This window comes from Onychomys torridus, chromosome 15 (assembly GCF_903995425.1).
Source record: "Onychomys torridus chromosome 15, mOncTor1.1, whole genome shotgun sequence".
In the NCBI taxonomy this organism is placed as follows: Eukaryota; Metazoa; Chordata; class Mammalia; order Rodentia; family Cricetidae; genus Onychomys; species Onychomys torridus.
Genome location: NC_050457.1, coordinates 49671859 through 49685291, shown reverse-complemented (window position 1 = coordinate 49685291; position 13433 = coordinate 49671859). Strand labels below are relative to the sequence as shown.

Sequence of the window (13433 nt, the reverse complement as noted above, 5' to 3'; positions counted from 1 at the left end):
TCTCTCTCACACACACACACACACACACACACACACTATCTTTCAGTTCAGTATTTTTACGGGGCTCTTGAGTGTGTGAACGAGTGGGTCTCTGAATCACGTGCCCTCTCTTGGGCTCGTTTCCTTGTGCTGGTTTGCCCTGTCTAACTTTGATGTGATGGTTTTTGTTTTATCTTATACTTTTATTTTATCATGTTTTGTTATCATCTTTCAGAAGCCTGCTCCTTTCAAATGAGAGATAGAGGAGGGTGGATCTGGATGGGAGGGGAGGTGGGGAGGGCCTGGGAAGAGTAGAGGGAGGGGAAACTAATCAGGATATATTATATGAGAAAAGGATCTATTTTCAACAAAAGGGAAAGTAAAAATGTGCTATCATTTTGTATCTATAAGGTAATAGTCAAGAAACCAGGAGCTTAGATACATAAAGGACAGCATATATTTTCCACAACCATGTATCCTCTAGATGACACTTAAGAGAGATTATCATGCTATTCTTATGTTTTTGAGATGGTCTAGGGCAGTGGTTCTCAACCTTCCTCATGCTGCGACCCTTTAGTACAGTTCCTCATGTTGTAGTGACTCCTAACCATAAACTTATTTTGTTGCTACTTTATAACTGTAATTTTGCTACTGTTATGAATTGCAATATAAATAACTGATATGCAGGATATCTAATATGTAACCCCCAAAGCGGTTGTAACCCACAGGTTGAGAAACACTGGTCTAGGGGAAGGCCTCTAAGAGAAAGAATACAGAAAAGATGGACAGAAGGAAGGATTCAGAATAAGGAGGGAAGGAAGTGGCCAGCATTGAAGTGCCCCAATCTTCTAGACTTTTCTGGTGGCTCTGTGGAGGGTCTGAGAACTCTGAGATGTACCTGGCTGACTTTAGTTCTTAATGTCATATGTATGTGATATACATATACATTCCCAAGGAAATTAAAACTACTATTAAATGCTTTCCTCTAGAAAGGTTTGTATATTCCTGATCTCATGACATGATGTGATGGGAGCGAGGCACAGGCTTTGCTATCCCTAGGTATTTATCATCATCACCATCATCATCATCATCATCATCATCCTCAGTATTATTATTATGCATTTTTATAAATGAGAAAACTGAAGCCCAAGATGGAGTAGAGTCTAGTTCTCCTGATTGTACATCTGTCCTCAATTATGGAAAAGAAGAAGGAAAGGAATTATTTTTCAGTTTGGGTTCACCTTGCTGGCATACATGTCTGAATGAGGATGGTCACAGGGATTGAGAGCTCCAGATTTCTGAAACCAGGGTCTGAAGACATGAGGTCAGTCCTAGATTTCCTACTTCCTGAATGTAAACTTCAGCTTATCTTCCTTAAAACTGAGTTTGAGTTGTAGCCAGACCCTTCAGTGTGTTTTTAAGCTCTGTGACCATGACATTTGTCTGGTTCCAGTGCTCAGCCTTTCGTTCTCCATTTTGTTATTATCTTGTATGAATTTTAAGGTGACTGATTTATTTTCTATTCAAAGCTGAGTTTTTGAGGTTTCCTCTCAACCTAGTGACTCATCCTATTCCATTAAACGTCTTTTGGCTGGGGCACTTGTTCCTTCCTCTAGAACTCGCAAGGAACAGCTGTTCAAATAGTTCTGTGCTATGATGACAGACTTAAAAAAAGCTGGCAGTGTTTCCATTCCCCTTCTCTTTCATGTCATGAATTCAAATAAAAAATGTGATTGATAAATAGTACTTCTCCTGGCAAGAAGGATATAATCTTGTGCAAGAGACATCAGTGTCAGTGGCATGCAGGAACAGCCCCATGCCCGACAGATGTTGTTTGGATGGCATTAAGGGTCCCTGGGGGAATTTCTTGAATGGTGTTTTGAGATTTGTAGATGTATCCTTTTCCCTCTTCCCCTCTCCCCTTGGAAATTGATGAATGATTGTACTCATTTCATAGACCCACTTAATTGTCAGCTGATATGCTGTTCATAGGCTTAAGTCTGAGAGCATGGGAAGCTTTCCCCACATGGCCAGATGGCAGCAAGAGTAGGTATGTGAAGCGTTGAGTCCATGAGGGCTCACTTAGTATTTTCTTTTTGTTTTTTTTTTTTTTGGGGGGGGGCTTTCCCTTCCCCAATTTCCCATATTTGATTGTTTTACCCTTCTCTAAATTCCCCACCCCACCTAATCTTCACCTCTACCCTTCCTCCCTGCCCATTTGGACCTGGAGCACAGCTGCATTTCCTAACTGTTTGCACTGGAGAATCTCGACAGTAGCTTCCTCCCCAGGGGCCACGGAAAACATCTGGGCACATTGTCTGCAAATGACAAAAGAAGGATTTTGGCAAAACACTGACACAAAATAGCGAATTTGGGGATGCATGTGGTGACAACTAAGGGAAGTGGGCCTCTCAATTTGATACTGAGACTCCTTCTTCATTCCCTTTTCATTAATGATAAAAATGTAATCTTATTTGAAGAGATGTTTTTTTCTTAGAAATTACTTAGGTGACCACTCTTCAAAGAAAATTAATTTTGAAGTTGCCCAGAAGCAACTTTCTCAAAGGTTTATCAGATGAGGGCACCATAAAGAATAAGGATAACTAGGTATCTGGTTCTGATGCTGAAAACGATGAATGAGCACGGCCTGTGAGAACAGAAAGTGAGGATGGGATGACTTAAAAGAAACTTTGTGTATTCAAATTTCTAAGATCCTTGAGTCTCCTAGATTGTATGTATGAGCAAAATAGAATTTAGAACTCTGTCATTAACTATATTAACTCAGACTCTACAGGCATTTCTAAGAAACATTTTCTTCAACTGGGTCTTCAGTTTTTTAAGTCAAATTGAGGCCTTGGCTAATCGCATGCTTTATATTAAATTCTAATTCCAATATCAGGAAAATCTGATCAATTATCCTGTAATCCCAGCAGACTGTATTAAAATAAGATGAAAGTCTCAGAACTCACTGATCGGCAGCCCATCCCGCTGGGGAGTTCCACCTTGTAGGTCCCTACATTTGTCAAGCCAAGTGTATAAGGACTGCATCCATGATAGGCTCCTCTGTGGGGGAAAACATGGGAGGATGAGGTTAAGTTTATTTCTCTTTGATAGTTCACTTGCTTCAGTAAAAAAAAAAAAAAATACAAAAGACACAGGATGGATAGAGCAACATAAACATTCAAATCTGACACCTTTTAAGAATCCATCTAAACATATGGTATGTGAATGTATTCACTGATATTTTCCACTGGTCTCATAGATCTGAAACTGTGAAAATAATTTTGAAGACTGATTGACCAAGGACTCTTAATTTTGAATCTGTCACTCTAAAATTATGAGACTGATTTTTTTTTTTTTAGCAGCATTCCAGAGATCACATGGTCAACCCATGCTAATCTTCAAAGCAGTCATCTTAGGAAGACAAATATTTGTTCCTGTGATGAAACTGCTGCTCAGTGTCACTGGAGAGTGCTGTTCTCTTCCTGTGACTGATGTGACTCTATTTAGCATATTAGAGACAGTTTTGGTTTCCTTTGAACCCGAACAGTCATTCTTAGTATAAATCATCCTAATCAATTCAGAAAATTTCTAAATCAAAATCATCCTTCAATGAGCTCCAAATTTTATTTTCAAGAATGTTCATGAAAAAGGAGGCAGAGTATATACATCAAATTCTGTTCTAAACAGATCAATATTTGTCTTGGAATGTGTGTTCTAAAAGGTTATTTTGGTAAAGCATAATCACAATGTGTTATTGCCATATTTATTTGTTAGAAAATATTTCTGTAGGCTTATAAAAATACATGTGTGCTTCATATGGAATCTGTAGTTTTGTGCTGTGACACAAATCTTTTAATTTAGACAGAAATCATCCTGAGATGGATTGAACACAGGACTAACTTCATTCCATCATTTTTAAAAACTTTGTTCCTCGTGTCTTTTATACAAATCTTGTAAGACTATGTAAATGTGCTAAAGATGCAAACTGAAACAAACTTTTCTGTTATTTTAAATGCTAATGTATTCATCCAATTTAAATGGAGTTATCTAGTCATCAGATTCACTGGCTTGATTCTGTCCTCAAGCTGGACTTTTGGAAAAATACTGGGTAAACTGTCTTTTTCTATGCTATTATTTAAAGATGCACATTTAGTGTTGAGATAAGTCAATGTTGCTAAGTTGAATGTTATAAAATGGGGTTACCTGAAAGAAATGATGTCTGTGTGATTTGAGTATGCTCTGGCCATCATCATGGCCAGGTCATTGGCTTCTGATCCACTGTTCACCAAGAAAATGACCTGATGGGGCAAGAAAGACACATGACTTAGTACTTTTAGGTCCCTATTCTCAATTCATGCAAAATTGCTAAAGGCTATGTTTCCAGCTTCTACTAAAGAGAATTCGCTTCAGGTCAGCTTCTGCTTCTGATCACTTCTCCCTTTTAACTACCAAATAAATTTTATAGCCCTCTCTTGAACAGCTGTTAACAAAACTGACTAAGAGGTTGACTCATTTGCAAAAATCTGAGCTTTTATCAGACTTAATTGATGAGCTACAAAATGTGAAGACAGGAAGACTTTCTGAGAGGTTCACAGTGGTCAGTAGCAGAGAATATCATGAATGAGGTCTTTTGGTTCCCACATCTAATCCATTCCACTTAATTCTGAAGGCATGGAATGAGGCAGGGCCCCAACCTAGCAACCTCAAGGGGTTACCCCAGTTAGATGTTGCTGTGCAAATGTGGAAACAAAATGCATCTCAGTCTGAACAAAACAAAGAGAAGAACTGAAGAGGTCCAGTTCCTCCAGGCAGGAACAAAGAGGCATGCATTAATGGCTTTTCCAATTACCCCATTTCTACTCTGCCATGTGAGCTGGATCTGAACACAGAGGTGGCCATTCCAAATTTCCTTTTTGAATTCTGTATAATATAATAAGTGGAGTACTGAGATGATAGAGTAAAATAATAACTAAAGCCACATATTGAGCACTAGTCTGGGTCACACACACACACACACACACACATACACACACACACACACACTTATATGCTCATTGAAAGCCTGCATTTAAATCTTGGCAAACATCTTTAGATGTCAGTTCAGTGTCGACTCTAATTCATTGCAGATGCAGAAAACATCTCAGTCAGTTAAAACATCTAAGCGCATTTTAGACAAATGTTATTTATAAGGAATGGCCTCACTCTTTATAAGAGAAGAAATGAAAATAACTGTTCAGAAACAATGTTGACCAATGAGAAGGAAATTTCTTGAAAATGCCAAGGAGCATCTGTAGGACTGGGATTCCTAAGAGAGATTTCTGTAAAGATATAAAGAGGTGACCAAGGAAAGGGGACTCAGTGGGGACACATGTGAATGTTGGATTGTTTCATCAGCAGCTTAGAGATCCTTTTCTTCAGCTTGATCACTTTTAGGTATGGCTATCTGCTCACCACGGCAGCCTTTCCATGCCCAGACCAAATCCCTTGGGCTCACAGGTCACCGTCTTTGTGAGCTGGAAGCACTGAGCACTCTACCTTAAGAGGCTCAGGAAGAAGTGCTGAAAGTTTCTCTGCATATTCATGCATTTGAGGGTGGAAGAAGACAGAGCTTGTATGCCACAGGCGGTCCATCTGTGTATGTGCCACAGCAGTTACCTTCCTGGAGAAACAGAAAACCAGTCAAGCACACACCACCAGCAGGCATGTTCTCTCCCCTGGGTCACTGAACCTGGACCCTTGGCTACTTCTTCAACAGTGTCAGGAGGCAGATTTCATATGTGGACTCCACTACTCTCATTGGAGCAGTGATCAGTGGTGATGAGTATTTTGTAATGCTGAAGTGTCATTCTTTAAGAATCAGTTTAACCTTTCATATCAGAAGGCTCATAATGAAGGCAAGTAGCAACTAAAGGCAGATAAACCTGTGGGGCCCAAATAGGAAGGTCTTGAGAAGATGGAGAAAGGTGATTGAAAGTGATCTATAAAAGGCAGCAGTGTCTTGGGTTTGATTCACACCAATTCTGCTTGCTATTAATATCTAATACACCTGAAAATTAGTTCAATGGTTGAATAATTTTGAAAACTATCAGGCTAGACAAATTTCTTTACTGTGGGACTTGCTAGTGCCTTTGCTTGGCTCTCTAAGAAGGAGAGAGGAGAAGTTCATAGTGTGTCGTATTCTTATCTTTTACTGGAACTCTTTCCATGGAACAACTCCTGTGGTCATCATTCCACAAAGTTTTACTGAAGAACATTGTGAAATGTCATTGCCTTTTTGAAGAGACGAGATCCTTGGCAGCAATGCTGATAGAAGTAAGTCTAAGAGCAACATGACATGTAGAATTGAGGGGACACACAGGTAATGTGGTGGTCAGCTAGGTGGGCAAGGTGGTCTTCCTCTGGAAAGCAGAAGAGCACTGAAAACATTTGTGTTAATGAGAACTCTGGGCAGAGGAGCCCCGAGGGTTAGGGAGTTTTGGTGGAGGCTTTAGATCTACGACATCAGGTTGGCTGTAGGAGATGAAAAGGAGGAAAACTCAAAGACAACTTTGACTTTCTTGCCGTGAATGCTGGGCAAATTCCAGGAATAATTGAGGGACAGTCAAGTCTCCAGCGGATGGTTCACATGTGTTTCTTGAATAAGTGACTATGTAAATAAAATAGTTTTGTGGATAAGATGGATTTAGTCTTAGAATATGTTGGGATGGGAGATATCCTGCATGGTATTGAGGAATGTGGGATCATCATGATGCCCTCCCTGAGTATATGCAACGTATTATTGTGTTTTGGTGAGGGGCCAAGGATGAAGATACCAAATTAGATAAAGCTGTTGAAAATGTAACTAAATTAACAGGGCGGGAGGGTGGCGGTAAAGGAATGTGGTGAGATGGTGAGAGGAAAAAAGCAGAAAGAAGAGAGAAAAGACAAAGATAGAACCAGAATCCCCAAAGTCAGGCTCATTAGATGCTGTACAAAGATCAAGAGAGTGAGTAAGAACTGTCTACTGCTAGGAACATTGTCAGTGTCTGGAGGATTCTGCGCATGTTGCTTTCTGCTGTCATGAACATTTGTACTTCACTTTAAGGGGCTTCTGAAATTTAGCTTGGATGCCCATTGGGACTTATACCTCCCCAAAACAGAAGGAGAAAGAATAGGAAGTAGAAAAGGAGAAGGCTGAGTGTGGGGGCCTGAGTCAGGTCTCTTCTCCTGTTAGCAAGTGCAGGAGAGTTCTCTTGGCCCTTGCTTTGAAAGGAAGGCCTCAGACCATTCAAATTATTTTGTCTATGCTGCTTTCCATACTATTCTATATATGCATATATAATTATACATTAAATATATACTTATATAATTATATATGCATATATAAACACTAAGTTCATCACCAAATTCTTTTTTTTTTTTTTTTAAATTTATTTAAAAGTTATTGTAATGGGGTCCATCACCAAATTCTCAAGGGCCAGAGAGAACAGACCATCGACAGTTCAGGAAGCACTACAAAAGAGGAGGCAGGAAGATAGTAAGAGTCAGAAAACCAGAAGTCGGCTGGGAACCAGCCCATCCTAGAAATGGCTGCAAAACCACGGGCGGACCAATGGCCTTGTTAACATGGATGGGGGGAATTTCCCTGGGTCCCACCCCTAGAGAAAGGACAACAGGCAGCCATTGAGCTGCTGGGAGAAGGAGAATTAGCCTCTCCCAGGAAGGAGCCCCCTTACTGCTTGCCCAGTGCCAAGTGATCAGCTCTGAAACTGTATGCACATGAACAACAGAATGAAATAAGCAGGTTGTATTCATATACAGGTGTGCACACACATTGCTACCTAACAAATATAATCAAGAAAAAGAGGCTGTCAACTTGAGGGTGGGTGGAGTGTGGGGAAGGACTGAAGAGAGGGTGGTTGGGAGGGGCTGAGGTGGAAAGGGAAGGAAAGTGATGCCGTCCTCTTCCACTTAAAAACACTTGAAAAAGCATCATCATAACTATAATAAAATAGCATATTATATAATGAAAGTTAAAAAAAAATGGAACGGCCACAGAGAAACCCAGAGGATTAGGGAGAAATGTGCTGAAACCATGTGTGTGGGAGAGCTGGTCAAGGCTTTAGACAATCTCAACTTTACTTCACACATTTCTAAGCAAATTTCTAATTAGTGTTGTATCTCTCTATTATAATTGCATTCCTCACCCACCTCTCAGAGTCCACAAACATGATCCATCATGGATTTATCAGTTACTTCTCATGGTTCATGGTTCATGCTTCATGCCCTGCCTCTATGTTTGCCTGACAGCCATCTGCCACCTGTTCCTTTCTTCAGTGTGTGTATACCTGTCTTCGCAAAGTTTTTTCCATCATGAAACACACAGAGACACATTGAATCACACGGTGCCTGCCATGTGCTGTGTGCAAGAGGAATGATGAAAACTTCCATTTGCAAGGAAAGAAGTACAGAATCAAGATTTAAAAAAATTTGTTTTCTTGCAGAGGAAAGCATGTAGGTCCATGTCAGCACAGAGTGCAGCATACATAATTTAAAGTCAGAATATATAAACCAAGGGTTCTAAGTGACATGAATGATCATTTTCCTTGTTTTTCTGGAGTGTAACATGCCCCCCTTCCTCCCCGTGGATTTTAAGGATACTCACGGGTGGCAGTGACCAACACTAACAGTTACAATCCCAGAGAAGAAGTCCAAGTATCTGTTCCCCACTGAGTCAAAGAGCCACTCCATGTGTCCTTGATGGAGCAGCAAAGGCTTCTGGAAATATGCCGTTTCCACAGGAGAAAGGTGCTGCTTATGAATCTCCAGGGCACGGCTGTAGGGAAGGGACTACAGGTAGACAGATTAAAATTTGTATCTGCTGCCATGCCCAGAATTTTATGTGGTGGCTGGGAATCTGAATTCAGGTCCTATACTTCCTAGTCAAAACTTTATTCATTGAGCTGAATAACCCACCATGTTTTAGAAAATAAAACTGCTCCCAACATCTTCGACTTTTCCCCCCATTGCTGTAATAAAAAACTAACAAATGTGCCATAAGACTAGGCATGAGGAGTTCACACCTTTAATCCTAGCATTTAGGCAGAGGTAGGAGGATCTCTGTGAGTCTAAGGCCAGCCTGGTCCACAAAGGGAATTCCAGGATAGCCAGGACTCCATAGAGAGACACTGTCTCAAAAACCAAAACCCAGAAAAACAAAAGCAACTTAAGGAGAGTTTCTTCTGGGTCACAGTTCAGGTTCAGTCTGTCATGCTGGAAAGCCGTAGTGGTAGAAAATTGACAGAGCTGGTCACGTGGTACCCATAACCACGAAACAGAACAACGGATGTGTGTGCTCAGTCAGCTTTCTACTTTTTATTCAGTCCAGTACCCCAAGCTCAGGGAATGTTCCCACTCACAATTAAGATGGGAGTTTTTCCACAACAGTTAATGGGATGCAAGAGGGCTGTTTCACAGGTAATTTTAGATTCTACCAAGATGACAACACTAACCACCACACCTATGTCTTCCTTTTGAAGAGAGCTCCTGATTATTGACTTTAATGTAGGGGTCCAACAAATACGACATAGAACAAAAGGATTATTGTGTGTGAGAGAGAGGGGGAGGAGAGGAGACAGGAAGAGGAGAAGTCATTATTAATCTAACAACAGGAAAGTAACTATGCTTTTTGGTGGGGAGAACTAAGGAAGATTATGTGATGCATTGATATTTATAAATTAAGATAACAACATTTTAAAAAAAGAAAGTGATTTTACACTCTTGACCTGAGTGACCTGAGTGTATCCCTACCCTGTATGTGTGTGTGTGTGTGTGTGTGTGTGTGTGTGTGTGTGTGTGTGTGTGTGTGTATGATCTTGTAATAGTCCTTTCTTGTGCTTTCTGTCTCTCTGTCTCCCATATGCTCAACAGTTCATGTGTAGCTAGTGAATAGTGTAAGAAGGCTTCAGATATTCCCTAACACTTAAAGAACAGGATATCTAGGATAAAACGGTTGACTTACAAAGCAGGGTTATTTGTCCTTTTAGGGGAACAACTTTGGAAGTCTTGGGGTCTCCCAAGGGAGACCTTTTTTCTTTTCTGAATCTTACCTGGTATCTCTCAGGTGAGAAGTCACATGATGGCATGCTGGGCTTTGTATGAAGAGTGAGCCTGGATACAGATATCCAGGAAGCACCTACTGAAATGAAGTGAGTTAGGATCTTCAACTAAAGATGACTTACATCTCTTTGTGTCAATCACTTATAGTTACATGAATCAATTAGGCAATTTTGTTTCTTAGTTTAATAAAATCACATTAGTTTGATTTTAACACTGGGGTATCTCAATAATGGATTTTCTGAAGGAAAAATGCTTGAATCTAGTACAAAAAGATAAGGAGGGTAAGGAAGTAGCAATGTTTCCCCCATACAGCCCCTCTCACAAGCTTAGAGACTTCAGTTCAAGCCAACCATACTTTTCGTTGACTAAATATTTATTGTCAGAAGGAAATGCAGCCTACAGCGGATGTCCATCCACTTTGTTAATAAATGTGTTTTCAAAGCTCTGAGTTGCTTAGTTCCTGAACTCCATTGTGTGGTCAAGTGCCTGATGCCTGGGTGACTCTCCAAACACAAAATTCATTGCCATGGGCTGTTCTAGTATGGAACAAGTAGAAATGGGTGTTAGGTGATGGGCTGTATTAATACCTGCAAACAGGTCTGTAGAATACTACCCTCTCCTTAGGAAAGGGCCACCAACCTAAGACTGCTGACAAGGGAGAAAGATTGGGAAGGAAGAATCATTAAATTCTTAGTTAGCAGAGTCTTTTAGGCTGGGAAATGGTATTGAAATTCTTATGTGTAAGCCAAAGGTGTTATAGTCACCTTGGTGTTCAAGTTCACCATGCTAGTTAGAAGAACAAGAATGAAACTGCAAGCTGTCGACTCCCAGTCTAGGATTCTTTTTCTGCTCACCTTTTCTTGACAGAATAGACTTTGACCTCTCCTATACGAGGGGAGGTACAATGCAGTTAGAGACTATCAGAGCAGATATGTAGAGTCTTTATGAGTACTCTTAGAAGAGAATGCTCCCAATTTTGAAGATTTGAGGTCAATTTTAAGGTACTTTCATAGTTGGAAAGAACTGAGGAAGTGATACCTGAGGAACAGCACGAAGCTTTCCTGGTGTGAAGGATGCTGATGTTGTGTGGCTGTGAAGTCACAGTTTTGAGGAACTCATTGAGCAATGTGTTTCTAAATGAACCATAGATGTAATAACTGTGCATGTATTTTCTTTCAAAATCCCATTCATTTTTTTTTCTGCTCCAAATAACCACTGATGTCATGAATTTGCTCTTACTTTAAAAGTAAGTGGCTTTTGGTTATCTATGCACAAGAATGACAGGAAAAAAGACAGCTTAAGTTTTCTGAGAATTTCATTTTCTGAAAGCTTTTTATCGTGTACCTCTGTGCTAGTCACTCTCCTGAAATGGAGAAAAAAGGGTGTTTCTGAGAATTCAAAATCCCTTTATTCTGGCAGTCTTATGTTCTTATCTGTAAAATTGGAGTTGCCCAATGAGGAGGCTATAAGTTCATTGATTATATGGCTGTAAAAGTTAAGGAAAGAGAGAAAGTGAAAAGAGTTGATGGAAAGGATTTGACAAAGAAAAGCTGCAACTTTAAATAGTCAAGGCAGACTCACTCACTCACTCATTCACTCACTCATTCACTCACTCACTCACTCATTCATTCATTCATTCCACAAAGGGAGAAGCATATGAATGGTGAAGCAAGGGTTCTAAGTGAAATCCATAAATACATTAAAGAGAAAAGGAAAAATAGATAAAAGGAAGATAGGAAGTAAAGAAGGAAGAAAGAGAGGTAATCAAACAAACAAAAAGAAAAAAAGAAGTATTCCATAGTGAATTGCATCTATATAATACTCGGAAAATCTTTCTTGACATACTGCCCCTCTCAGTAAACAAACTTTATAAGTCATAATGAAAATCAATCAATAAAAATAATTTAAATCCCTTATTTGTTAGAAGAATGAAAATCAAATGTCTCCAGAAAGAATTGCATTTGTTGTGTAGAACAGCCTGTGTTTTGAGTGTTCTGTGAGAGATGGGCATTGATAAAGGTTTTCATTGGTTCTAGTATATGTGTACATTTATATATAAACATGTATGTGTGCATAAGGATTGTGTGTGCAAGGGAGCTGGGTTAAAGATGCTGAATTACAAGTCTTCTGTGAACTGGTGCTTTTATGAATATGTATATGTATCTGTTTTGTTGTTTTTACTTATCTGATATCCTCCTTTTAGACCAAAACCAGATGGTAGCTCTGATTTTCACCACATCATTTCACACAGACAACTCCAGATATTATAATGGAATTGAATTTGGAGGACAATACCACTCATATAATAAATACCAAGTAGGCAATTGGATTTAACTTCCCAGCTATCTCCTTTTTAGAGTTCCACAGCAGGCAAATTGCTGAAACTTTGTTTTCTTTCCTCAAAATCACAGTATTAAAAAGGGAAGAACTAGAGGGCAAGGTAGTGAGAGAAATAAATCTTTTACAGGCGTTTGGGAGTTTTCAGGGAATCCTTTTTTCCTGAAGTGATTTTTCAGCTAAGGAGTATTTATCTATCTTCTTCATCCTTGACACTAAAAAAAGGGTTACAAGAGCTTGGCAATACACAATGCACTCCATGCGGTATGACATATCCACGTATGATTTATGTCTTATTTCTGTAGAGCATCTTTTGGGTAACTTTAAATACACACATCCCATTTTCTACCTGATCTGATAGGTAGAATAGACAATGTGTTAGGAAATCATCCATCCGCTGTCACTGAGGCAATGAAAGACTGTCATGTTGTCTGCCAAAGAAGCCTGCTGATGCTACGTTGGATATGGCGGTGCAAGGGACAAGGGCTAGTCAGAGGAGAAAATGTTTTAATGTTTTTCCTCTCTCTCATTTGCTCTCTCTGCACTGGAGGTTATCAGACAGAAGGGTGGTCTCCTTGTCTTTCACTGTTCTGCAGCAGGAAGACAATGTTGTTGCTTGTTCTGTACTACCCACTCCTCCACGAGACCACAGCAGCCGTGTCTCTGCCCTATGCTAAGTGAAAGGATAACTAAGCTAGATGAGCACCTCTCACCAGCAAAGCCATTGTGAGAAGGTCCCTTCTAGAATTCATGGCTCCTGTTGGCTCACCTTTGACCTCTCTTCATGCCCAATTCTGTGTATTACCTTTATTGTTTCAGATCCCCTTCCTTTCTCCATGGCCATTATTTAGAATGTAAATTAGGATAGCTGTTATAGAAAACAGCATGGAGATTTCCCAAAAACCTAAAGATGGATCTACCACATGGTTCAGCCGCCCAGTTTCTTGTTTTATGCCCAAAGGAAAAGAAACCAGTATATTCCATGCTTATGTTTATTATGGCACTATTCACTATAG

At 39.8% G+C, this 13433-nt stretch overlaps 1 protein-coding gene across 2 annotated transcripts in view; it reads right to left on the bottom strand.

Moving 5' to 3' along the window:
• Positions 1–13433, bottom strand: part of Agxt2 (alanine--glyoxylate aminotransferase 2) — a 36153-nt gene that overhangs the window by 20739 nt on the left and 1981 nt on the right. The window contains exons 2-7 of one of the 2 annotated variants that reach the window (XM_036207373.1): positions 10071–10159; positions 8627–8811; positions 5518–5641; positions 4186–4280; positions 2949–3042; positions 2204–2297 (exon numbers count right to left, since the gene is read on the bottom strand). In XM_036207373.1, coding sequence (XP_036063266.1) covers positions 2204–2297; positions 2949–3042; positions 4186–4280; positions 5518–5641; positions 8627–8811; positions 10071–10159 — 681 coding nt within the window. The remainder of the gene's footprint in view (positions 1–2203; positions 2298–2948; positions 3043–4185; positions 4281–5517; positions 5642–8626; positions 8812–10070; positions 10160–13433) is intronic. The other variant, XM_036207374.1, reaches the window with a different exon arrangement.